The 26,795-nt window shown below is 41.4% G+C and overlaps 1 protein-coding gene across 1 annotated transcript in view; it reads left to right on the top strand.

Annotated features, from left to right (window-relative positions):
- Nucleotides 1-26,795, top strand: part of Iqgap1 (IQ motif containing GTPase activating protein 1) — a 90,791-nt gene that overhangs the window by 37,694 nt on the left and 26,302 nt on the right. Inside the window, exons 6-23 of the mRNA XM_010621104.3 lie at nucleotides 942-1,009; nucleotides 2,811-2,924; nucleotides 3,474-3,652; nucleotides 4,611-4,695; nucleotides 7,858-8,021; nucleotides 8,816-8,900; nucleotides 10,607-10,770; nucleotides 10,949-11,109; nucleotides 12,557-12,681; nucleotides 13,885-14,048; nucleotides 20,726-20,816; nucleotides 20,985-21,152; nucleotides 22,170-22,312; nucleotides 24,767-24,937; nucleotides 25,555-25,638; nucleotides 25,729-25,800; nucleotides 25,894-25,963; nucleotides 26,300-26,508. Coding sequence (XP_010619406.1) covers nucleotides 942-1,009; nucleotides 2,811-2,924; nucleotides 3,474-3,652; nucleotides 4,611-4,695; nucleotides 7,858-8,021; nucleotides 8,816-8,900; nucleotides 10,607-10,770; nucleotides 10,949-11,109; nucleotides 12,557-12,681; nucleotides 13,885-14,048; nucleotides 20,726-20,816; nucleotides 20,985-21,152; nucleotides 22,170-22,312; nucleotides 24,767-24,937; nucleotides 25,555-25,638; nucleotides 25,729-25,800; nucleotides 25,894-25,963; nucleotides 26,300-26,508 — 2,317 coding nt within the window. The remainder of the gene's footprint in view (nucleotides 1-941; nucleotides 1,010-2,810; nucleotides 2,925-3,473; nucleotides 3,653-4,610; nucleotides 4,696-7,857; nucleotides 8,022-8,815; nucleotides 8,901-10,606; nucleotides 10,771-10,948; nucleotides 11,110-12,556; nucleotides 12,682-13,884; nucleotides 14,049-20,725; nucleotides 20,817-20,984; nucleotides 21,153-22,169; nucleotides 22,313-24,766; nucleotides 24,938-25,554; nucleotides 25,639-25,728; nucleotides 25,801-25,893; nucleotides 25,964-26,299; nucleotides 26,509-26,795) is intronic.

Raw genomic sequence — 26,795 nt, 5'->3', positions numbered from 1 at the left:
TTTTTTTTTTTTTTTTTTACAAATGGCGTAAGTTTATGGCAGAGTGGTACTCAGTTTCTATATCCATTCATCTGTTGATAGACATATAAGCTGCTTCCAAGATTTAGCTATTATGGATTGTGCTGCTATAAACACAGGCATGGATGTATCAGTGGGGCAAGAGGTCTTTAACTTTTGGGGGAAGATACCTACAAGGGAAATAGCTGAGTCAAATGGAATTTCTACTTTGAGTTTTTTGAAGAATCTCCATACTGATTTCCATAGTGGTGTATCGTTTTACAATCTCACCAACAATGGAGAAGGGTTCTTTTCACCCTGCCTCCTTGCCAACATTTGTTATTAGTCGATTTCTTCATAGTAGCCATTCTTTCTGAAGTGAGATGGAATCTCAGCGGGGTACATGCCTACCATCCCAGCACTTGGGAGACTGAGACAGAAAGAGCACAAGTTTGAGCCTAGCCTGAGTAATTTAGTGACTGTCTCAAAATAAAAAATAAAAGGGCTGGGGATGTAGCTTACTGAGAAGGCCATGGGTTCAATCTCTAATACCAACAAAGGATTGCTATCTGAATCATTTTCAGGAGCCTTTTAAAAATATTTTTATTACCTAAAACATCACAGGGAAGTAAATAGAAGTGGAGACTTTACTAGTAGTAATTATACTAACATCTAATTATATAATGAACTCACCCCCAGAACTAAGGGTTAAGTTTGTATCTCCTGATTTCCATGTCTGGTGCTCTTTCTTTACAATATGGGACTTTGTAGGACTTAAAAACCCACTCTGAGATGTAAAGTGTTATCACACAGGAGACTACTATAAGGTACTGGAACTCTCTTTGTTCCTAATAGTTCTATTCAGCCAATTTTCTCCTTTAATCTAAGAGCAACAACTCAGTGTAGCTCTGAGGCCTAACTCTTCTGCATATTGTGTCTTCTAGTTTGTACCTGTTCAAACTGGGTCTGGCTCCTCAGATCCAAGACCTGTATGGAAAGGTTGACTTCACAGGTAAGGCATTACAGACTCAGCAGGAATGTTTAATTTATGTGGGAATAGCTTGGAAAGTCAACAGTAGCAATCTTATTTTATTTATTTATTTATTTATTTATTTATTTATTTATTCAAAAGCAACAGTTTTAAAGGACTAGGGCTTTAGATATACTCTGGCAAAAAAAATGAAGGAAATATAAATAACTTAGTATGATGCAAAGAATAGTAAAAATTGGAATTCCGTGTCTGGTCTCTTACGTGTGACGTGGGTATAATTGCTGAAACTTAGTTTTCATATATGCAATTTGAGAATACTATTAGCATATAACAGAACATAATAGTATTAGCATGAAACAGTAAATGTTTCATTAAATGATGAAACAAATTATTAGTATTTCCCTTTCCCTTTTAGCTAATACCTGTTGTGGGCAAATCAAATGCAAGAGTGGGAAGTGAGGTAATGGAAAGAGGAAAATTTAGTAATTTTAAGCTGGGTGTGGTGGCAGACACATGTAATCCTAGCACTCTGGAGGCTGAGGCAGGAGGATCACCATGAGTTCAAGACTAGTCTGGGGTACGTAGTTCAAGGCCAGCCTAAATTACATAGTGAGATAATATCAATGTTTAAGCTTCTTTGGGTGTTTGTGTATGTACAAGTCTGGCTTTTACTGTGACAGCATAGCTGGTACTCTGAAACATGTTAAGGAAAAGAAGTTTATTTAACTCAAAGTTTTGGAAGCTGAGAGTTTTAAGATCATTTGACCCCGCTGGATTGGCCTTTGTAGAGAGACTGTCAGGTGGCAGGCATCCTGGTGGGAGCACATCCTCAAGTGAGAGATCACATTGCAGGACAGGACCCAGAACTGGGTGGGACCAGGCTTGCTCTTTTTTTTTTCTTTTTTCTTCTGGAGGGTGGGTGAGTGAGGCAGGGTCTCACTGTGTAGTTCAGGCTGGCCTTGAACTCACCAATCCTCCTGCCTCAGCTTCATGTGCTGGGATTACAGGCGTGCAACACCATGCCTGGCTAGTTTTGCTTTTCTTACAGCTCTAACTAACTCAGGTCCTGCAGAACTGCCTTAATTTTGTCTCTAGGGACCTGAGGATTTCCCAGAAGGTCCTGCCTCTAACAGGTCCCAGGACCTCTTATGTCAGCACACTGAGTCCCAGGCCTCTAACATGAACCCATGGGGCAGACCACATCTGCCCTAATGTGATGTCATTGGGTGCCTGGGGAGGCTTGGGGAGAAAAGGGCAACATCCCTAATACTGGCTACAGATAAGGTAGATTCAGGACTTTCCACTGGTGGTTATTTTGTAGGCTTAGGAGTTTAAAAACATTAATAATAAACTTTATCTATGATATTTTTCCTTCTAGGGAAGTTGTTTGCCAGACTTGGGGCGAGGTCCAAATATTACATATATTTTCTTTATCGTTTGGCTTTCTGCCTTAGAAACAAGATTGCTGAATAGTGGCTAGTGATTTGCATTATAAAGACTGACGTAACTGATTTACTTGTTGAGTTGCTTTTAAAACTTTGATTTGTAAGTTTATTATGAGAAATGCCATAAGCAGCAGTTTTGAAAAACTTCCCCATAGCACCTTGTCCTTTTGTGGCTATATTTGAGGCCCTGCTGATTGTAGTGACGGTGAGCATGTTTGATGGGTACTGTGCTGCATGCCTTCCCATGTGATTTATTTAACTCTTACAACAATTCTTAAGAGTTTGGATGCTATTTTAAAGTTCAAGAATTTGTTTCTTTCTCTGAGCTACGGAAAGGTGATTAACTTGCTGTACTGGGTCTTCATTCTTTCCTGTAGAAGAAGAAATCAACAACATGAAGATTGAGCTGGAGAAGTATGGGATCCAGATGCCTGCCTTCAGCAAGATCGGGGGCATCCTGGCCAATGAGCTCTCCGTGGATGAAGCCGCATGTAAGGAGAGAGAGATTTTTTGGGTTCAAATGGGATTTTGGGTACCACTTGCAGTCACTAAGCCACTATGGCAGTGATCTTGGACGACGGGAATTTTCCTGGAGCGTTTAAATCTGTAGTTGTAATTTTAAACACTTTTATCGTCTCCTGCGCTATTATTATCTGGAAATGAATTACTGATTTTGGTTAATAGAGTATTTAGAAAGTGGGTTCTGTGCTTCAATGCCTAATTTTTTTCCTATATGTTATTTAGTAGGCAATTAAAGGTGAATATTTTCATAGCAAATGTTTGTTGCAGAGTTATCTTATAATTGTTTCTCTGTACAACTACAAATTCAGCATGGGTCACAGGCAGAGCTGTGGCTTTGTGTATCGTAAGAATGCAACCAGGTTTGAGGACCCAGAGCACCTACCTGTAGCCCCAATTGCTATTTCTCTGTCTCTGAAAAGGAGCCTTCCTCTGTAATAGAAGATTGCCATATTGTTCTGTATATGTCATGTGCATTATCTAGTAATCATGGTGTTCTGTGCTTTGGATTTTTATTTTAGTACATGCTGCTGTTATTGCTATTAATGAAGCTATTGACCATAGAATTCCAGCCGACACATTTACAGCTTTGAAAAACCCCAACGCCATGCTTATAAATCTTGAAGAGTCCCTGGCTTCCACTTACCAGGATATACTTTACCAGGCCAAGCAGGACAAAATGACAAATGCTAAAAACAGGGTAAAAATGAAATATATCTTCTTACTAGTAAATTATATTTTTTTTATCATTTGATGATTTTCATTTTAAAAATCAGTTTTATTGAAGTACCATTTACATACAATAAATTTCATCTACCTCAGTTGTACAGTTTGAGTTTCGCTGAATGAACCATCACCCCAAAGAATTCCCTGGCAACTTCTCCCTCCCCTAGTCACACCTCAACTCCAGGCAACTACCAGTCTGTTTTCTCACTACATTTTACCTCCTCTGGAAGCTCATACAAATGGAATTACACAGTCATTTGGTATTAGACTCTGGTCTGACCTATATTTTCTTCTTGAATTTTGTGTAATGAAGTTTTAGAGTGGGGCCATTAAAAATTGATAGTGTCCTTTTGAAAGAAGATTTCCAAATATTTGCATGGCCCTTCTTTCCCAGCTTCTCTGGGATAAAGTCTTTGTTTACCATTGTTTAATGTATGTGGGAATTAGTTGAATGAGTCTAAGTTGAAAAAACTGAAGCTAAGAATCTCATTTCAGACTCCATGCAAACATACTTATCCCTTGAATTAGTGACTGCAATGTGGCAGTTCTTCGGAACTTGTCCAGATGACAAGATGAAGGCAATTCTGTTCCAAGAATATTCTTTTTCCCTCTTGTAGAGAAGGGACTTCACCACCCCCACCTCCACCCCAGGCTAGGTGCCAGATTGGCTGCAGGCAAGTTGCTGCAGCCAGGCCTCTGCCTACATCACCAGTGAGAAGCTGCAGATGGCCCCTGCTGCCTGCTCTGTCCAGCTCTGCTTCTCACATGTTTAGTGACAGTCATGCAACATTCTGATTGGTCTTTACAAGGATTCTAAGCTGTAGTCCACATGCCTTTGGTGGTATTAGGGTAGGGGAGAAGTGCAGGTGTATTTCTGAGTCTTCCTAGAGAACTGAGCTGCTAATTTGATTACACTTTTTATTACTCCTCAGACAGAAAACTCTGAGCGAGAAAGAGATGTTTATGAGGAGCTGCTCACACAAGCTGAAATTCAAGGCAACATAAACAAAGTGAACAGTAAGTATGAGTTAGGGACCCAGAGGACATTACAGAATAATGTAAGGGCTGAGCTACTCTTGGATTAAGAGCATGGCTTAATGTAGTGATTTTCGATGCTACTGGATTTGTTTAGAACCTCTGAGGTTTATAGTTTCCAGTGTTCTTTGCCCCATCTCCACTCTCCTTGTCCTTAGGCAGGCCTTGGTTCTTGCATGTGCAGCAGCAACTTCTCAGCTGCTCTTTTTTGGCCACAGAGTCACTCCTTTACCATGTTACAGACTTTTAAAAATGTATTTTCTGGGCTGGGGATTTAACCCAGCGGTTCGGTGGCCTGCCTTGCAAGCACAAGGACCCGAGTTCAATCCCCAGTACCAAAAAAAAAAAAGTATTTTCCTTGTTATTTAGTGATGCTGGGAACTGAACATAGGCATGCTCCACTACTGAGCTGTATCACCAGCCTTTTTAATTTTAATTTTGTAACAGAGTCTCACCAAGTTGCCCATGTTGGCCTGTAGAATTTGAGATCCTCCTGCCTCAGCCCCCCAACTAGCTGAGATTACAGCCCTGTGCTATCATGCACAGCACCTTTTCCAGTTTTTAAAGTAGAACTTTAAAGCTGTCTAGAGTATGTATAAACAATAAAAAATTAGACCCCATCATTTAGAAATCACCTTTACTGACCTTTTTATGTTTGTTGTTCAAAGTATGTAAACAAAAATGAGATTATAGTTTCTATATTGATTTTGTGAAAGTATGTTACACACTTATGAAAAATTACTTATAAGAAGTGTCTTTCTTTTTATCATGGCTCTGCTAAAGAAATTAGTTACCTCCCCATCAGATTGAACCCAGGGCCTTGCACATACTTGGCCAGTGTTCTGCTACTGAGCTGTATCCCAGTCTTTGCATTTTGAAGAAGGGTCTTGCTGAGTTGCCCACGCTGGCCTTGAATTTGAGATCCTCTTGCTTTATCCTCTTGAGTAGCTAGGATGATAGACATGTACCACCTCTCCTAGCTGCACAATGTTTCATGCATACATCTTAGGATTTAATTAGTTTCTCTCACGTATTCATATGCTTTATTTCGTGACTCATGAAGTGTGCCTGTGAAGTGGTACCAATCTAGAATTGATCCCAGGACCTTCATGTGCTATGTTAAGCACAGGCTCTATCACTGAACTGTCCCAGGCCTTGTTCTCATGTTAATAGCAGTGTGACATTGGGTACCTGTGACAAAGCTATTATTACAGATAGTATATATTAATTGCTTGGCATTTAGTAAGTACACAGTAAACTGTAGTATTATCACTTTGTTAATCATGTAATTTCCCTACCATAGTGCCTTTGTGGCTCATCTCTTACCTAATCTAAACCATACCCATCATTCAAGATCCAGTTCAGTTCTCTCTTCAGTGCCTGTTTCACAATATTATATGTGTCTTTCAAATCTCCTACAGCATTTACAGTTTGAGCCGCACAACTTTGTACTTATTCCATGTATTGCCTTGTATCACTTGCTCTTTGTTTCTCAGCTTTGTAAACTCCTTATATTAGATATTATCTATCTGCCTTTTTTGAAATCCTTGTAATATCTAGCATAGGATTAGGCTTATCAAAAGAACTAAAAAACTTGATTTCAACAAGTTAGGCCAGGCTTGATCTTGTCATGCTCAAGATAAAAATGTAGTAATAATTCATTGTTTGTTTGAAGGTCCTAATATCTCTTTTGAACTAATAATATTCTTAATAACTAGACAGAATTTACAAAGATTTTATCAACTCTGTCAGAAAATGATATAAAGATACCTTCCTAATAGGTTGACCTTTTTTTTTTTTTAAGACAGAGTCTCACTGTAGGATTCCCACTGTCAGACACTATATTACAGAATTTGTGTGAACTCTGGTTCTATGGCTAGAAATAGAGATTATTGAGGGAGGAAGACCACTTCTTCTACTCTGCACATGGTGAACCACCCGTGTCTGGGAGTAACAAATGGATTTTAAATGGTGGTATATTGGAAATGGTTGAAGGAGCTCAAGCTGTATGTGAGGAGAACGTTGCCACAGGAAGGCAAAGTTGGATGTATTCAGCGTGAACTCTCAGATGGGAGCTTTTTGAAATCTTTGAGCCAGGCACAGTGGAGCATACTTGTGATTCTAACTAATTAAGAAGCTGCAGTGGGAGGTTCACAAGTTCAAGACCAACCCAGGCAACTTTGTAAGACCATGACTCAGAAATAAAAAAGGCTGAGGATGTAGATCAGTGATAGAGTGCTTAATTGTTGTGGGAGGTGAGGGTATGGGTGGGTTCTATCCCCAGCATTAGAAAAGAAAAGAAAGGGCCAAGGGTTTTGCTCAGTGGTTCTGCTGCCTTCCTCGCAAATGCAAGGACCTGAGTTCGATCCCTGGTACCAAAAAAAGAAATAAAGAAAAGAAAGTCTTTTGAACATGTTGCCCAGAGATGTAGTAAATTATCATGGAAGATACTTTATTCTGTCTAGCAGTCTATAAGCTTAATATGGACTACTAATTTTAGAGGGAGTTTAGGCATGGTATCGGTCTGGATTGGTGACTCATACTGGTGTCCTTGTTGGTGCTCAGCTGTCTACATCTGTAAACTTTTAGGCAGACCTAAGGTGTGACCTTGGAATGTGTGTGGAATCTGATCAGAAGCCTGGTTGGGAACCCTTGGACATGATGACTTTAAAGTTTTTTTCTAATCCTAAAATTTTATGCTTTTGAGATACTATAGGTCAAAGTTTTCCCAGTTAAGCCAAGTGTGGTGGCAGACACTTATAATCTCAGCACTCAGGAGGATAAGGCAGGAGGATCTCAAGTTCTAGGCCAGCCTGTGCTGCATAGTGAGTTCTAGTCTACTATGAATTACACAGTGAGACCCTGTCTCAAAAAACCAAAAAGTTATCTGAGTTATATTTCCCGAATCTGTGCCTGAGATTTCTTGCTTTTGGGGAAGGAAAGTGTTCTAGGCTATTATAATAAAGTCAGTTTTATGGGGCCAGGGATTTAGTTCAGTGGTCCTGCCCCCTGCCTCACAAACGCAAGATCCTGAGTTTGATCCCCAGTACCCCCCCCAAAAAAAACCTGTTAAAGTCAATCTGGTGGATCTAAAAATAAATAAATAAAGTCAGTTTTTTAAAGCTTTTGCTTTTTTCTTCTCAGCACTTTCTGCACTAGCAAATGTCGACCTGGCTCTAGATCAGGGATCTGCTCTGGCCTTGTTGAAGGCACTGCAGTCCCCAGCCCTGGGTCTCCGAGGGCTGCAGCAACAGAATAATGACTGGTACCTCAAGCAGCTCCTGAGCGACAAGCAGCTGAAGCAGCAGGTGACTGTATGTGGGGTTGAACCTGCAAGTCTTTGTGTACATGCACTGGAGTCCCCTGTTATTTAAAGATTGAAGTGGCCTTTCTTATTCCTCATATAACCTTCTTCTCTCCTGTTCATTAGTTTTCAGAAAAATCCTCAGGTAAAGTATACATTGTCTTTAGCCTTCCTTGCTTTTAAAGCTGTGAATCCTTTTTTTAAAATAAATACAGTGCAGGCTGCGCCCCCTCCGCCACCCCCAATCTAATCACCTTTCATTTCAGCTACCCACTCCTATCCCTGAGAAAAAGCCTTTGGGGAGAAACCTAAATTATTTTTACATTTTTACTTTAAGAATTTCCACTATAAAACATACTTAAGTTATTTCCTCTAGCCATACTGGGAAAGTACTTACTGGCAGCAGGGGTAGATTGTGTGGGATTGTATGTACTTCATGGGAGTTTCTTTTAAGCACATTTGTTTAAATAAGGGCAACTATATGTTTATAGATTTCCAACATAGGTTGGTCAGAGCAAGCAGCATCGATGTGCTAGCGATTCTCTAAACATGTTCAGAACATTTTGTTGCTTGATTTGCACATAATTTTTTAAATGTACAGATGTCTGGAAAGTCACTCTTCTGACCCCATTTTGGCAAGGGCTTCTAGCCCTAGCCAGGCAACCAACTTGGCTGTATCTAGCCTAGAATGCCACGTCTGCTCTCTGCCCCTTGTGACTGCTATTAGGATATGACAACTCCCAGCCTCTAGGCAGAGGCACAAGTCCTCTTTTCCTCAATGGCCTTTCCTTTTCTCAGAGTGGTCAGCTAGAACCCCTGCAGAAGGAGGAGCTGCAGGCCGGAGTGGATGCTGCCAACAGCGCTGCTCAGCAGTATCAGAGAAGTAAGTCCTCTTGGTGCAGATACAAAGGAGGGAAGAAAGCTGGGGCTTTATGTCTTTGAAGGGCTGAGGTCAGCACCTGTTGCCCTTCACCACCTGCTACCAGCCGGTAGCCATAGTTAAACTATCAGGTAGCTTTGGTGGCAGTAGAATTCTATTTTAGAAATAGGACTAGAGCCAGGTTTAGTGGCAAATGCCTGTAATCCCAGCGTTCGAGAAGCTGAGGCAACAGGATTGCTGTGAATTTGAGGCTAGCCTGGGCTACTTAGTGAATTGTTCAAGGCTAGCCTGAACTACAAAGCCACGCCCTATCTTGAAACAAAAAAAACAGGAAAAAAGTAAGATTGGAATCAGTGCCAGTTCTCTTTGGCTCATAAGCCCTTTGTGGTTGGTTAGGGAAGTATCTGAAGGAGGTGACACTTAATGAGATTGATAAGATTTGCATTGTGAAAGAGGAGAGAGAAGAATGTTCCTAATGTGGGAAAGGGGAAAAGGATGTGGGAACAGAGGGTGCAAGATGGTAAAAGATGCCTTTAAGGAGCAGTGGTTAGTATAAAAAATTTTATGAGGCAACGAAAATCTTTATTGCCACAGAAAACAAGTGCACTTATTCCACCTCTTCAACAGCTTTAAGAGTCACAAAACTTCAGACTTCACACCATAAAGTGTAACAATCTGAGGAGTGGTCCTTTGGACTATTTTGGCTGTAATACTGAGGTAACCAATTGACTTTGTTTAGTGAAAATGCCTCTGACAACAGTGGAAAACATGCTAGTTATAATATCCAAGAAAAGTTTTTGGAGATGTTTCAGGCTAAGCATTGTGAGGTGAGTGAGTGCCAGGAAGATTATAGGAAGACCTTATTAACAAAAATACAAAAAATATCACTGGGACAACTAAAGAATCAATATAGATTCCACACTGGATATAATATTATATTAATGTCAAGTTTCTTGAGTATGTTAATGCTCTTGTGATTACATGAGAAAATGTACTTTTTCCTAAGGGCCTGGGATGTAGCTCATTGGCACCACTCCTGCCTTGCAAGAAAATGTACTTTTTCTTAAGTTGCATTTATGAATAAATCTCAATGTTTCAGGTTAGAAAAAAGAAAAAAAGATTGTGGGAAGTCTTGATAGCAGCTGAAGAAGCTGATTGCTTATTTGCAGGCTCCAGGGCAAGTAGAGAATAGTGGCAGCTTGTGGGGGAAGTGATTAGAAAGAAAATGTGGGTCTTATTATTTATTTATGTATGTATTTATGTATTCATTTTGGTGCTGGGGATCAAGAAAATGTGGATTAAAAAAAAGAAAAAATATATGAGTAAGGAAAACAATGAAGAAGCTTGTTTATATTTTTTTGTAACAGCCAGGCATGGTGGCATACACCTGTGATCCTAATACTGACAGGCAAAGGCAGGAGGATCACAAGTTTGAGCCCAGCCCGGGCAACTCATTGAGTTAGTAAGACCTTGTCTCACAAAGAGGAAAAAGGACTAGAAATGGAGCTCAGTGTGAACATTTTATTTGAGAGAAGTTCTCATTAAATTGCCCAGGCTGCCCCTGAACTGGTAATCCTTTTGTCTTAGCTTTCCAAGTAGCTAGGATCACAGGTGTACATCACTGCAAAACCAGGAGACGCTGTTTAGAGATGAAAGTTCTGCCTCAGACTTCATGGCTGATGCTGCATTTCTGACCTGTTTCTGCACAGGATTGGCGGCAGTGGCAGCAATTAATGCTGCAATCCAAAAGGATGTTGCTGAGAAGACTGTTTTGGAGCTCATGAATCCTGAAGCCCAGCTGCCCCAGGTGTATCCATTTGCTGCTGATCTCTATCAGAAAGAGCTGGCTACTCTGCAGCAGCAGAGTCCTGAAGTGAGTTTACTGAGCCTGCCCCACCTATGAGTGAGAAAGTGGGATGGGAGTGAATTTAATAGCCCTGACTTAAGTGTGCTTAGTGGACTGTTTTCCAGAAGCATAGTGTTCATGAACATGTAAGTCCCTTGGTGGTGGAGAGACTCTGCTCACTGTTTTCCTCATCTGTTCTGTACAGCATAGCCTCACCCATCCAGAGCTCTCTGTTGCCGTGGAGATGCTATCATCTGTGGCCCTCATCAACAGGGCGCTAGAGTCAGGGGACATGAATACAGTGTGGAAGCAGCTGAGCAGCTCGGTCACAGGCCTGACTAACATCGAGGAGGAAAACTGTCAGAGGTGAGGCTCAAGATGAACACCTCAAGTCCAAGCCATAGCTCTCAACACCTGTCTTATGTGTCAGCATTCCTGTTTCACTCGCAGCCATTACAGTGTTAGTGTGGTTAGCCTTTTGGTGTTCTGCTTTGATTCATTTTATTTTGTATTTATGAAGGATTTACAGTATGTTACAAATAACCATGACTTTCTGCTCCTAAATGAATATGCTTATGTAAAATTTATTATGTGGCTTGAATAACACAGCCTTTTTTTTTGAGGCGGGGTCTCACTGTGCAGTTCAGTTTGGTCTTGAACTCACTGTGCAGCCCAAGCTGGCTTCAGACTCACAGCAATTCTCCTGCCGCAGCCTCTGAAGTGCTGGGATTACAGATGTGTACCACCACGCCCAGCTAACATTATCTGTTGTCATGACAAAAATTTTTAGTATCCTCTAAACTGAGACTATCTTGATCTTTAGTTGTTCCAAAACTGTCCTTTATACAAAACAGGATCTGTCTGGTTGAGGACCATGTGATGCACCTGGCTTTTGTGTCCCTTAGGTTTCTTTTAATCTAGAAATATCCTTTTCCTTATGACACTGGCTTGTTAAAGATGGAGCCACTTGTCCTTTAAAAGTCCCATCTTCTAGACAGTTCTAGTTGTCTTCTTTGGTTTAGTATAAATTGGAAGTTAAATCTAAAGGCTTGTTATGGTTTACTTCACTGTTTTGTTTGACATATATTTCATATTGCCTCATATTAAAAGGCATATGAAACATATTTTTCTTCCTACCATGAGGTATTCTAAGATTGATCCCTGGATTCAGGAGACAGTTTATACCACCATTAGATACTTTATTTTTTTCCTTGTCAGCAGAACATAATTTTTTTTTCTTAACTTTTTTTTACCTTCAAAATGCCCTTTCCTCATTAACCATTCACCTCGTATTTTGACCCTAATAGATAATTTTTGTTTAAATAAACATTTATAGTTGTTGGATAATGACTTGTTGGTCTATCATTTTTTTATATTTATTAGCTCATATATGCCTTGTTGTTGTTGTTGTTGTTGTTGTTGTTATTATTATTATTTTAAGTGGGTCTGAGGATTGGAAAAGGCCTCATGCATGCAAAGCAAGTGCTCTGCCCCTGAGCAATAACCCCAGCTCTGGCCTCTCTTCACCCTTCTCTTTAGAATTATCTGACCTGCTGCCCCTAATTCTAGAGCTGCTCTTACCAGGAATTTAGAAAATATAACAGGCTTTTGAGAAAAAGTGATTTCCTTGCCTTTTTGCAGTTGGTTTAAGGTAACTCCCTAGTCCCAGAATTTGCCTATAGCTTATATCGCATAGTTGGGGTATCAGTAACCTTTGTTTTTGAATACTTTGTTCCTTCATCTTCTCATTCCCGTTATCCAGAACAGTCTTAATGGTGGTTTTTTGTCTGCTTTTGGTTGGGGTCTGGGCCAGGTATCTTGATGAGCTGATGAAACAGAAATCCCAGGCACATGCAAAGAATAGTGAATTTATTACTTGGAATGACATCCAGGCTTGTGTGGACCATGTGAACCTGGTGGTGCAAGAAGAACATGAACGTGAGTGATCGTCCTGTCCCTCAGATAATGTCACCATGGAAGGTGGTGTGAGTCTGTGAGCCTAGTTCTAAGTAATACTACTGGAAGAGTTTGGGGTGAAAAATTGAAAATACTTATATAAATCAAAATGCTGAGGTTGGGTGTTGTTTTCACAATGCTAGGCAATTGCTGTAATTAGATAGGTACCAAATAAGAACTAAGTATTTCTGGCGGTGAATCGAACATGATCTGTTATTACTAAGTGCTGTTCTAACAAATAGTTCTGACACTATGGACCTGATACTGGGTCAGCTTGCACAGGCTGGGACACTTCAGGCACCAGATAGGTCAAAGATCCAGGGTTCCTAGGCTGCTACATTTCTGAACTACTTGCTACAAATTCAGGGGTCCCCTCTACCCTTTCAGTTTCAATAGTTTTCAGAACTGAGAAAAGTGCTAGACCTATCATAGTTTTAAGGATGTGTGTGTGTGTGTGTGTGTGTGTGTGTGTGTGTGTGTGTGTGTGTGTGTATGTATATGTATATGGACTAGCTAAAAGAAAGACCCACAGGTCAAAGTCTAGGAGAATTCCAAATACAGAGCTTTTGTGCCCTCGGGATGCTTCACCCTCCTGACATTGATGAGTATCACCAACCAAGGCAGCTCATGTGAGCTTTGGGTAGTTTTTGTTTGGGCTCATTATATACACACGGTTGATTGAATTATTAGCTTTGTCAAAAGAGGCTTACTTGTAATAGCCATCCTGCAGGGTTATTTGGGGCTTTTGGTTTGTATATTTTTGAACTATAGGTTGTTTTGTTTTTAAGACAGGGTCTCACTATCATCCAGCTGGTCTCAAACTGCTGATTTCAAAAAAAATCTTCCTGCTTCAGCCTCCCTGAAACCACAGGCATGCACTGCTGTGCTCAGTTAGGGTTGATTTGTTTACAAATTCCTTAATTTAAAAAAATAATCTTAGCTGAGTTTGATGAGGTTGTAATCTCATCACTTGGGTGGCTGGGCCAGGAGGATCATACGTTCAAGACCAGCCTGAGATACATAGGGAGCTCTTGTCTCAAGAAAATCAAAAAAAGGGCCAGGGATTTACCTCAGTGCTTAGTGGTTCTGTCACCTGCCTCACAAGCACAAGTTCTGAGTTCAATCCCCGGTATCAAAAAGGAAAAAAAAATTTTTTTTTTAATCTTTTTTCCATTGTATACTTAGGGATTTTGGCCATTGGTTTAATTAACGAATCCCTGGATGAAGGTGATGCCCAGAAGACCCTGCAGGCCCTGCAGATCCCTGCAGCCAAGCTTGAGGGTGTCCTTGCAGAGGTGGCCCAGCATTACCAGGACACGCTGATCAGAGCCAAGAGAGAGAAGGCCCAGGTGAGTGGCGTCTCAATTGGAACCACTCTCCCCAGAGCCCCTCCTCCCTCCTGGAATAGATTCACTCATCAAATTCATCCTGAGTGTCTGTAGGTTGAGAGCCCTAAAGACACAAAGTTATGTGAAGCAGATGTCCCCCGCCCCAGGATCTCGCTCGTATTTTTCTTTGTTATAAGTTGTAGTCATGTTTCATGTCTCTTTAGGTAAATTGTTTGTTGAAATTGAAGATCCAGAGATATACACAAATTATATAAGTATACAGTTAAGTTTTCAAAAGTATATCTGTGAATTGGTATTCAGGATATAGTAAATATTACCGGTACCCCAAAACCTCACCCTGGGTCCTATTCTGTCCTTAACTCCCCATTTGGTAGTAGCCACTATCCCAGTATCTAATGCTGCAGTTCATTTTTGTTTTCCTCTTTCTCTTTCTCTTTCTCTTTCTCTTTCTCTTTCTCTTTCTCTTTCTCTTTCTCTTTCTCTTTCTCTTTTTCTTTCTCTTTCTCGCTCGCTCTCTCTTTCCCTCCCTCCCTCTCTCTCTCTCTTTCTCCACCCCTCCCCTTTTTTTTTAAAGAAGATCTCTATGTAGTTCAGGCTGGCCTTGAACTCACTGTGTAGCCCAGGTTGGCCTTGGTTTCTCTTTCTCTTTCTCTTTCTCTTTCTCTTTCTCTTTCTCTTTCTCTTTCTCTTTTTCTTTCTCTTTCTCGCTCGCTCTCTCTTTCCCTCCCTCCCTCTCTCTCTCTCTTTCTCCACCCCTCCCCTTTTTTTTTAAAGAAGATCTCTATGTAGTTCAGGCTGGCCTTGAACTCACTGTGTAGCCCAGGTTGGCCTTGGATTAGCGGCAGTCCTCCTTTTTCAACCTTCCATGTGCTGGGATTATAGGCATACACTACCATGCCCAGCTATTTTTGCCCATTTTCAGCTATATTTAAGTGTAACTGTACATTATGTGCTCTTTCAAGTCAAGCTGCTGTTGCCCAAGATGTTGTGATGTTTATGTAGTCATAGCAAGTTTGTTTATTCTCATGTTGTTATATACTATTCCATTGTATGTTTCCTCCTTCTTGGGTATTGTAGATACTGCTCTTGTGAATATTCTAATGCGTGTCTTTTGGTTACATAAATATATATGTGTATTTCAGTTGGTTATACATGGGCAGTGAGCATAGCTCAGTGGTGGAACACTTGCCTAGCATGCTCAAGCCCTATGTTCAATCCCCAGCACCACCACCGCCGCCAAAAAAAGATACACATTTAGGAGTACAACTAGTGGGCCAGGGAATACATACTGATGTTAAACTTCAGTAGATCTTGCTGTACAGTTTTTAATATTCACTTACCATGTAATTCAGTTTTTAAGTGTATTATTTGGTGGTTTTCAGTATATTCCTAGAATTGTGCAGCTGTCACTATAATCAATTTTAGAACACTTTCATTATCCCAAAAAGGAACTCTGCACTCATTATTGTCAATTCTCATGTTCCCTCAGTCTTCCCCCAGCCCACTATCTATGGATTTTTTGTTCTGAACATTTCACTTAGATAGAATTATACAATATTCTAGTCACTTGTAACTGGCTTCTTTCATTTACATTGGTTCATCCACTTTATAGCTAATAGCAATGCTGTGATAAAAGTTTTTCAAAGTAATTGTAATACAAATACATATTTCTAAGTTTGTCTTGCTTCCTAGCTAATTCTTTGGAGAAACCAAACTGAATGTAGACTTCTGTTCACGCTGTTGCCATCTAGGAGGTTGCTTTGTATTTAGTAGGCCCTCATGTATTCCATGAGTAAAGCATAGTTTCATCTATTTTCCTAATTGAGGTTGATCTCCTTTAAATCCTTTTTAAGTTGTAACCACTAGATAGGTAGAGCCATTGTTTCCTTTTCTGACTTAGAAAATTCCTAATGTCAGGTTCTTGCAGGGATTAGAAATGCTAAAAGGAAACTTTAAGGAACTGGAATTTTTTTGTTTTTTTCCTTTGTGGTACTTGGGATTGAACCCAGGGCCTTAACACTAAGCTGCATTCCCAGCCCTCTTTTATTTTTTATGTTGAGACAGGGTCTGAGTAAGTCACTAAGGTGCCCAGGCTGGACTTGAACTTGCAGTCCTCTTCCTCAGCTTCTCAGGGCGCTGGAATTATAAACATTTCCCACCATGTTCAGTTTCAGGGTCAGATTCTTTCTGGGAAGCCAAGGATAAAAAAAGACCAAAGCTTTTGTGTATTGGAGTTTTTGTACACTGACATCTGTGCAGGCTCTATGAGTTTTATTTAGGTGTAAGTTGTGAGTGATACTATAATGTTGTCAGATCTCCTTTGACCCCATTGTCATGAGAGTAATTGACATTCCCTGGTCTTGATCATGTAAGTACATTGTTTGATTGTACCAAGTTTTATGTAATGTCCCTTGATCCTGTTCAGATGGCTGAACAAAGAAACAAGCAATCAGTGGACTTCACTCGAATAGGAAAGCATTGGCTTCAGGGAAATAAAAAGAGGCTTCAATGGGCCAGGGATTTAGCTCAATGGTTCTGCCCCCTGCTTTGCAAGGGCAAGGTCCTGAGTTGAATCCCTGGTACCAAAAAAAAAGAGGCCTCAGCTTTTGCTTCATTTATTGGATGATTATTGGGTGAGAACTTACCAAATTTGATCACTGAAACACTTTTTAAGTTATTTTATAAATATAAATCCCTAAGTTTTAATTCTACTGTTGAGAATCGCTAGTGTGGGATCTGGCTACAGTGATTTCTGTGTTGGCTGTAGAGTTTGGTTTGCATCCAGGAAAATCCAAAGTGCCTTACATCTCAGTGTCGGAGGAGTGAGGTTTGGGAGGATAACCCAGGGTGGGTGCCAAACGTCCAAATGGAAAGTAGATTGGGTACATGACATGTGTAACCCTCACACTCTCAGGATGTCTGCTCCTTTGTTTGGGTCATGAAAGTTAAACTATAGAAGATGTGAGTAGAGTTCGAAGCATTACCTTCTTCGATGAAATAACTTTTCAGAGCTCATCAAAGTGCAAGAAGGTGAAAGTTCAAGGAAAATTTGGTTAGCATTGCCAGGCCAACCCTAGTGAACTATACTTTAGGCAGGATGTCGTTTTTTTAGGCATCAATTTTGCTTCCAAGTTCCTATCAGTCATCTTAGAAGTGATTTTAAAAATAATTATTACCGAGTTCCAAATTTAGCAAACAAAAAAGGTCTTAACTTAAACTTAGTCTAGTTTTCTTGTATCTCTGTAGCCAGTGTTGGTATTAGAGTCATCCTGGCCATATAGAGTGAGATGAAAGTGTTTCTTCCATATTTAGAAAAGTTTTTAAAGCTGTGGTTAATTATTTAAAGCTTTTCATTTAAGTCTTTGGTTAGTCTGTGGCCAGTGTGATTGACCAGTCTGCTATCTATTGCCCTACCCATGATATTAAATAATTGCCTCTTACTGTGTTGACAAATGCCCTTGGGGAAAAAAGGCTCTTTGCACTGGGTGAGCCCTTGGTTGTGTAAACTGCTCCACATAAAAAAGGAGAGACTTTTTAAAAAATAAATTTGATTTTATCCCATTCCCCCAAAGCAAAGACTTTAAAGGAAGTTTTAAGGGGTAAGAATTACCCTGGAGTAGGGGACGATGTGCTTTCCATATATAAATGTACATAAAATATCCTTCAGCAGGGCACTGTGGCCACACCTGTAATCTTAGCACCTTTGGATGCTGAAATAGGAGGATCACAATTTCATGCTTGGGCAGCTTAGCAAGACTGTCTGAGAATTTAAAAGTCCTGGGATGCAGCTCAGTGCAAGACCCTAGGTTCAATCTCTAGTATTAAAAAGCCATTTTTGAACTCCTCCTCTATTCCTTTACTGTGTTTTGTGTCTCCCTGAACTCTTTACACCAATCATTGCCCATTCCTTTTTAATAATTATTTCTGATTTTTACCTCTTCTGAAATGCAATCACTGTGTATTCTAAGTGTCGGTATTTATAGGTGGTTATGCTATAATGTGTCTTACACATTTATTTATTTTTTATTTTGAGACAGCTTCTTCTGAGTGGTCCAGATTGGCCTTGAACTTTTAATTATCCTACCTAAGCCTCCAGAGTACTTGGATTACAAGCACGTGCTGCTGCATCTGGCATTAATATATTTCATGTACCATTTTCACATTAAATCTATTTTTTTCTCAATATTGTATTCAATATATGGTCCAGCATTATTAACTGTGATTTGAGTTAATTTTGTAGAATCTTTTTCGTACGGATTTTACTAGGGAGATAGTGAGTTTTGGCACCTTCAGTGATCCATTTGGAACAGTCAGAACCTGTTGTTTCCTTACACTGTGATGAGGTGGTATATTCTATCTTTTTACTTCTTTAGGCTAGTGAAGGACATTTCTATATTGTATTTCCCTGACACACCAGAGGCACTATTCTCCTTACTCTTTATACTACAGCTTTATTGCCTGTTTTTAGAGTAATGTGTATGAAAGGTTTGCTTTAGTCCTTGTGATATGCATGGGACAGGGAGCCAGAATTCTGAGTGGCCAGAGTTGTTCAGAAGCTCCATCTCTTTGACTGCAAGGGAGGTTGTGCTAAACTGCCTAGCTTTGTTCACATCAGATTCTTAAAGACAGTTGATATGGAATTGGCCTAAAAGTGAACCAAAAATGGCTTGATTTTGTGGAAATGCTTTTATTTTTATGATGCTGGGGTTTTTAGAGTGCTTCCCTTTGAGACTGGACCTTTGTGCTTATGACTTCCCAGTTTACATTCTCACAGGCCTGTAGCTGACTCCTTGTAGTTTCAGCTTTGGAAGCCACTGTAGTAGAGTCTCATATTTCCAGTAGTTTTTTTTGTTTTTTGAGAGAGCGTCTCACTATGTAGCCCAGGCTGGTCTCAAACTCACAGAGATCCTCCTGCCTCAGCCTCCCTAGTGCAGTGATTACAGGCATGTGCCACCACACCAGTACTTATTTTTAGGACTTTAGGGAATTTGTGTGTGGTCATTCTCTATTTTGAGTAATAGAAAGTGGCTGGTTCTAGGTTCTATATCTGTTTCTTCTTTTTCCTTTGCTAAGACTGAGCTTCTTAAAATTGAGATGGCAGCAACTATGATTTGGTTAAATGATCTCTCTAAAATTCCACATTCAAGAATATTCACTGCTGTCCCTTTTTTTCCCCCTTTTATTCTTTATGACACTCTTTGTAAACTGCAGGAATCATGTCTGCTTTGCTCTGCCAAGTGAAATGTTGGGTTGTTCTCTCCAGTAAGCCAGGAGGAAAGCAAAGACTCCCCTAAGGTTTTGTGGCTTTAGCTGTAAAACTTTGCGCCTTAACCCCGAAGCCCAGACACTGCCTCATCTGGCCATACAATCATGGTCATTAACCAGATTCTTTATTCTGCCTCGTTGATGTCTTTGCAAATTATGTTCCTGTCAAGCAATCTAAATGGCTTTGTGAGTTACTGTTTGTCTCAGTTGGTGGAGCTCATGTCTCGAGCTTAATTGTGTTAGGTCTGCCAAGATCACCATAAGCATGACTCTCTACGGCCTGACCACTTTCATGCCCGAGGTACTTGTCCTTTCCCAGAGAAGGCCACCACATTAGTCTGCTGAGTTGCTACTTCTATAAAGACTCAGAGGCATTGTAACAAAGAAAGGACCCTCACTTACTCTTCGGGACAGTTGGTTTACATAACCTCAGCTTGTCCACTGAAATCAGAGTGGGTATCTACAAGTGGGTTTCCATTCCTGCTCCCATACTGAGAGTTGTTGACAGGGAGTACCTGCTGTGCTGACCATCAGTAACAGTGATGACTCCCTGAAGCTAATCATTAAACTGCTTTTCTGGATCAGAGGAGTATAGCCAGATTCTTGAAAATTGGAAAATATTAGAGCAAGATGTTTCTGGTGATCCGTTGTCTTTCACAAATAAGGTACTTTGGAAAATTTGTCTAAACTATGTTTAAGAAGAAGGGAGTAAGGGCTGGGATTCAGCTCAGTGGCACCTCGCCTGCCTCAAAAGCACAAGGTCCTAAATTCAGTACCCAGTACCGGGGGTGGGGAGTAAGCCACTTGTACATCACCTGGGTCTCTGATAGTCAACTCAATTGCACCGTGGTCTGGTGAGGCGTTTGTTGGCCATACTGAGGAAACTGGTCACCACTTATATCATTTCTGTATGAAAATATGTTTTTGAGTTCCCAGCAACTGTTTTAACATTTTGGTTTTAGACTATAATCTGGTGATATGTTTAGATTGTCTGTAGTGACTCCTAACTGTAAATATGATCATTAAAAGTTTCTGGTTAAAGATGTAGCAGTCTTTAAAACATGAGTAGTCATAGAGAATACCAATTTCCTCTGAATTCGGTGTACAAGGAGACTTTCTGGATCCAATACAGCATGCTCTTACCCATGGTATAAAAGTCCCTGAGTCTCTCTGTCCCCTCCTGGTTCATCTAGTTCTCTTGCCCTTCTGACTGCTCTTGACTTACTGAACCATTTCACTTAGCTTTATGTGTCCTTTGCTTATACCAGTTTTTTGACACCTAGTTTCTTACATTCAGTCAGTCCATGTGTCTCATATGTTCACAGCCTCTTCTCCATAACTAATCTCATCGCATGCGTACCGTGTGGATCCTGGTTTCATGACTTTAATACTTCACTTTTAATGATACGTAGGAAACCCAGGATGAGTCAGCTGTGTTATGGTTGGATGAAATCCAAGGTGGAGTCTGGCAGTCCAACAAAGACACCCAGGAAGCCCAGAGATGTACGTATGGGGTGTTTGTTCTCTGTTCTGGTAGGGGTGAGGTGCCCCATGTTTCACTATTCAGCTTGGCCAAGCTAGAAACAGTGGGCAGAAGGTATAATTAGACAAACTAGTGTATAAATGTAGATACTTTCCAATCTGTTCCATAACAATTTTCTCCTGGAATAGTTGCTTTAGGAATCTTTGCCATTAATGAGGCAGTTGAAAGTGGTGATGTTGGTAAAACCCTGAGTGCCCTTCGTTCTCCTGATGTTGGCTTATATGGAGTCATCCCTGAATGTGGTGAAACTTACCAGAATGACCTTGCCGAAGCCAAGAAGAAAAAACTGGGAGTAGGTGAGTTATTGGAAAATAGATGTAAGTATGTGCCCTGAAGCTAAGCCCTTGAGTGTGTGAGGGGACAGATGTAGTGGAAAGGGACAAGCTTCAGGGAAAGGCGTTTCAGTGTACAGGTGCAGTACTTAGGCTCACTTTAAAGGAGGTGTTCTCTCAGTTATTCCCTCCTCCCAGCAGACAGCTGTGTTGTCAAGGTCAATTTTATGAGAATGTGGAAAGGATCACAACACTTGGCAGTTAACCCTTCATAAGGCGCTAGAGCCCTCATCATATAAGGCTTTAGTCAGTTAAAAGTAGTTTATCTGCAAAAAGGAGACAAGTTCGTGGCCTTTTTTCTCCTTAGTTGGAGATGCTGAGTGGTTGCAATTCTGTATCACAGTAATTTTCTGGCATGTAGGTCTTACACAGTAGACTCTGTAGACTCTGGTGTTTTTGCTTTTGTCTTTTGGTTTTTGGTTTTTGGGGTTTTTTTGGTACTGAAGATCAAACTCAGGCCCTTGTGCTTACGAGGCAGGTGGCGGAGCCACTGAACTAAATCCCTGGCCCTAGACATTAGACTTTGCAAAGAACAAAGCTAGTCATGGTTTTTTTTTTTTGTTTGTTTGTTTGTTTTTTTAGCTTTAATTGAGTTTATTGGTACATTTTAGGGATACAGTACAGTTACATTCATTGTTGGGATCTTGTACCTCTACATGACAAGTCTTGATTCTCATTTTTTCCCGTTAGCCCTGCCCTCCCTTCACCCCCTCCTCCCCTCCCTAGTCATGGTTATTTCTGTAATTGGACTTTATCAGTATTTTATTTTTTATATTGTCAATATGAATGAGGTAACTTAGATATTCTATAGCCATAATTTATTGGAGACGCTGGGTGTCCCTTTACTTTGAAAGATCCAAGGAGCAGGTTTGGAAGATGCTATTTGTATGGATGATTAACTCTGCCTAGAATATCCTATAATATTACAAATGTAAGAGTGTGCCTCTGGGTTCCTTTTATCTTCCTGTTATTTTCTGCCAGGAGATAATAACAGCAAGTGGGTGAAGCACTGGGTGAAAGGTGGATATTATTATTACCACAATCTGGAGACCCAAGGAGGAGGATGGGATGAACCCCCAGATTTTGTGCAGAATTCTATGCAGCTTTCTCGGGAAGAGATTCAGGTAAGGCATCTTTCTTCACATAAGAAGGGCCCAAGAGAAAGTGTTTTAGAGCTAATGCTGCTAAAGAGCAGGACACACGGGTAGAAGCCCTACCCTAATATGACCCATAATGAACCATTTCAGAGTAATGTTTTAGTGGTTTGGGGGCAGCTAAGACCTAGGCTAATAAGATAGCTATCTAACTTGCAGCTTTAAGTGAGAGAGAAAGTATATACTTATAAAAGACCTAGGGGGAGGGAGCCAGGGAGTCTCTGTCTTTCAGTCTTTCATAGGGTCATGAAAACTGCATGTACAGAGCTCAGTACACCACAAGGCAGAGAGAAGTGGGCGCTGGTCACAACATAGTAACAGGTTTGGTAAGGGTGAATATAATCTGCTCCAGAGGAAGATGGCACAGGCAGTGTGCATGCTAGCAGGTGAGAAAGAGAGGAAGGACTGATGTGGACAGAAGGGACAGGGTGAGCAAAGGCACCAGCGACTGAACAAACCATCTAAGGAATAGTGACTGGCACTCAGTGCAGCAGAAAAGGGAGGCCCACCATGTGCTGCGCTGTGGAACCCAGGCAGCGTCTGGTGGAGGGACTCTCATGGCGTCAAGGATACCTTCGAGCACCTTACTAACCTCCATGTGTTTTGCATACAAACAACAAGGTAATGATGCCAACCTTCTACTCCCACCCCACACTGGCCGTGAGTGCAGCTCCTCACACTCTTCCCACCTCTGCACCTGAAAATCTCATCTGGATCTTTACAAAATCCTCCAGCACTTTCTCTCCTTAAAAAAACATGTTTTCCAAAGCTCATTGTTCATTGTTTGACTTGATGCTGTCATCTCCCAGTTTCTTGGACACCTCATGTGCCTCTTCTCATACTTTCAGTTATTCTTCTGTCACTTAGCTTCTCTGTCACTTAGCTTGGTCCTTGTCTGGGTTTCATGTATACTCAAGTCTCCTGGGGCTCTTGTTACACTGAAGGTCCTGACCAGTTACAGGTGAAGTCTGGGTTGCTGATTGGAGGCCTTTTTGTGTAGGCGCCTCCCTAATCATGTCTTCTTTATTTTAAAGACCAAACAAATGTAAAGCCTTGAGGATTCTCTGTATTTTGGCCTTGCCCACATTCCTACTCTTTGTTCTTGCTAGGTACCCTCATTAACTCGTTCTGTTACCACTCTCATAGCAGTGTGGCTTCCTGCCCTGCTTTTACTTTAGTAAAACTTTAGAATTGAGCAATAATCTTCTAATTGCCAGATTTATTTAGTGGGTCTAATGATATTTGACCTCTGTGAGGTACTTCCTTAAACCCTCAATTCTTGGTCATCTCCAGAACAGTTCTCAGGTTTTCCTACTTCTGACTGTCCCTTCTTAATCTCTTGTTCCTGCTACCTTTCTTCTGCCTCGGCTTGAATTGTAACAGGATTCCCCCTCACTCTTTCTGTGTGCTCTCCCTGATCTCTCTCCCTCTTGTGATTGTGATTCACAGGTCTTGTCCTCGCCCTCAGGTTTGCCATTCCATCTGCAAGGTAGCACACAGCTCAAACACAGGTGGAGAGAAAAAAGGCTGAAGTAGCAGATAAGGTTTTTTGATTTGTTTTTCCCTTTCACATAAAATAAATGTAATTCTGGAATCTGATGGTCCAGAGAAGGTGTTGTGTCCCAGGATCTTCCTGTCTTTGTGCTCTGTCATTCTTAGCATGTGGCTTCCCTTCTCAAGGTCCCTTGTTGCACACAGTGTTAAATTGGAGCTCTGTACAGTGAATAGGCCCAATAGGAAATAGAGGGAAGAGGAAGAAAAGCGGAAGGCATGCTGCCCCCATGTCTCTCTCCCAAATTCTTAGTGAATTCTCTCTGCTCACCATGTGTGGCTTTCTTGAGGTCCTGTTACCCTGAGTGTATATCTTGCAGGTGTTGAGTTAACAGCCAGGTGCTCTTCCTAGCCCTGCCCTCTGCTGCCAGACTCATTCGAACCTTCTCGTTTGGCTGGCAACAGCTACATCCACATCACCCACATCTTCAGGTCTCTCTTCTCCCCTGTCTTTTAAGCACTCTCCTAACTACTGTTTTTCTAAAACTGAACCTTATTTTTTTTTTAATGGTCTGCTGGAACCCCTTACAGCAATAGTCCAGACCCTCTGGGCTGCTTTTCAAGACCATCTGCAGCTTGTGGAAGACGAGGAGATGTCCTGTACCTCACCATTCCAGGGGCTGTCTGGTGCTTGGTTTCCCACCCTGTGATTGCACCTGTCACTCTTTTCTTGCCAACAGTGCCCCCCTGCCCCAGCTGTGCCAGCTCAGTGCCTACAGAATCAGTGGGGCTAGAACATGGGTAAAGGAGGCCCTGAAAAATGTAGCTGAAGCTCTAGGATCAGGTTGTGTGCACTTGGTGATTAATGTTTGGTTAAAGTTTGGGTTCCTTCTTACTGGTGATTGTCTTGAATATGACCAAATGCCTTTTCAGAGTTCCATCTCTGGGGTGACAGCGGCTTATAACCGGGAACAGCTCTGGTTGGCCAATGAAGGCTTGATTACCAAGCTGCAGGCTTGCTGCCGTGGATATCTGGTTCGACAGGAATTCCGCTCCCGGATGAACTTCCTGAAGAAACAGATCCCTGCCATCACCTGCATTCAGGTATTTCCCATGTAGCAGACGGGCATCTAGAGCAGGCCTAATAAATTGTCGACTCTCAAGACTGGATCTGTGTGTTCCTCAGCTTCTGACTCCTCTCATCTCTCGACAAACACTTTCTCTTTGCTGTCATCATAATTAGTGTGCTTCCTGGCATTTAATGGTGGTTGGTGGCCCAGTAGCAGTTCTTATGTGCTTCTTGTCTCCTAACTCTGTGCCTTTGGGTAGGATTTGAACTTCAAGAGAAGCAGCTGTGGGTTTGCTTCTATGGCAGCATAGGCCAATGTCACAGAGAGATCTGAATTAGGCCGTACTGCTGCCAGCAGTGGTAACTCAGTCTCGTGGTTACCCTCCTCACCTGACTTGTTGTAAGGAGTCAAACAAGGGTGAACCTGTATATTCACCCAAGAAGGTGAATGCTGTGCAGATGTGAAGTAGAATTGAACCGGTGTGTCCTCCTGGGGGAAGTTGCGGCCTGTTCCTCATTCTGCCAGTGCTGCCCACAAGGTCTTTTTTAAAGCTTACCATGAAATTTTACTCAATTATACACCATATGTGATTTTTTAAACTTTCACTGATTCTTGGTGAATAATGTCATCTGTAATGTTTGATGGCTGTAGTCACAATGGAGAGGATACAAACAGAAGAAGTCATATCAAGACCGGTTAACTTACCTACGCGCCCATAAAGATGAAGTTGTGAAGGTATGGTGCCCAAGCAGGCTTTCTCCATGTGGGTGTCACGTGATGGGTTGCAATGAAGGACTCTCCTAAGTTCCAGGCCCTTTTCTACAGATTCAGTCCCTGGCAAGGATGCATCAAGCTAGGAAGCGCTACAGAGATCGCCTGCAGTATTTCCGAGACCATGTAAATACTGCTGGGAATGTGGGCCCGTGGGATTGGGTCTGCTTTATAGAGATGGACAAGTGGGCAAAGGAATCTCTTTTTTTTGTTCCTTAGATAAATGACATTATCAAAATCCAGGCTTTTATTCGGGCAAACAAAGCTCGTGATGACTACAAGACTCTAAGTGAGTAACTGCCTCAGTGGTGTCGAACTGAAGCAATGCTATGCTCCCTCCTCAGATCTCATTAGGTGTCCTAAGGCAAGCCTCGGGGGAGAGGTGTCACTTGTGGTTTTCACCCCTCTGCTCCGCGGCGTGTTGCCCTCTTTGCCTTTGTCATAATGTAGCAGTAACATTACTGAGGGGGCTGTACTTGCTGGTGTCACACATATCTCAAAAACAAGTCTCTTCTGTGTGATGGCAGCTGCTTTCTAAGGACGATGTTGGCACTTCCTTCCCAGGATCAGTCTTCTCATTCAGGTATCTCTATCCTGTCTGAGCCACACTCTTTTTTTCTGTCAGTCAATGCTGAGGATCCACCTATGCTTGTGGTCCGCAAGTTTGTCCACCTGCTGGACCAGAGTGACCAGGACTTCCAGGAGGAGCTTGACCTCATGAAGATGCGGGAAGAGGTCATCACCCTCATTCGTTCCAACCAGCAGTTGGAGAATGACCTGAACCTCATGGATATCAAAATCGGACTGCTGGTGAAAAATAAAATCACACTGCAGGTGTGCACCAGTGACTAGGAGGGAGGCTTTGGGGCTCTTGGCCTGCTTTATGGCTCCTACTGCCCATCTGTGTCTCTGTATTGTCTCCCACCCTTCCCCTTCCTCTCCCTCAACACCTGGCTCTGCCTCCTCTCCTGGCTCATGGGGTGGGTGGAGACTGACTTTTAGCTAATGCCATTTTTTAAAATTTCTATAAGAAATGAAACAGTTTACTAGACAAAATTTTAGAAAAGAATATAATTTTCCCCTCATTCTACCACCCTACATTTTATAGTTTGCTTTTAATA

The sequence above is a fragment of the Fukomys damarensis genome, unplaced genomic scaffold (genome assembly GCF_012274545.1).
Source record: "Fukomys damarensis isolate Sample0158 unplaced genomic scaffold, DMR_v1.0_HiC HiC_scaffold_7, whole genome shotgun sequence".
In the NCBI taxonomy this organism is placed as follows: Eukaryota; Metazoa; Chordata; class Mammalia; order Rodentia; family Bathyergidae; genus Fukomys; species Fukomys damarensis.
The sequence above is the reverse complement of the archived record's forward strand: the minus strand, read 5'-3'. Positions and strand labels throughout refer to the sequence as shown.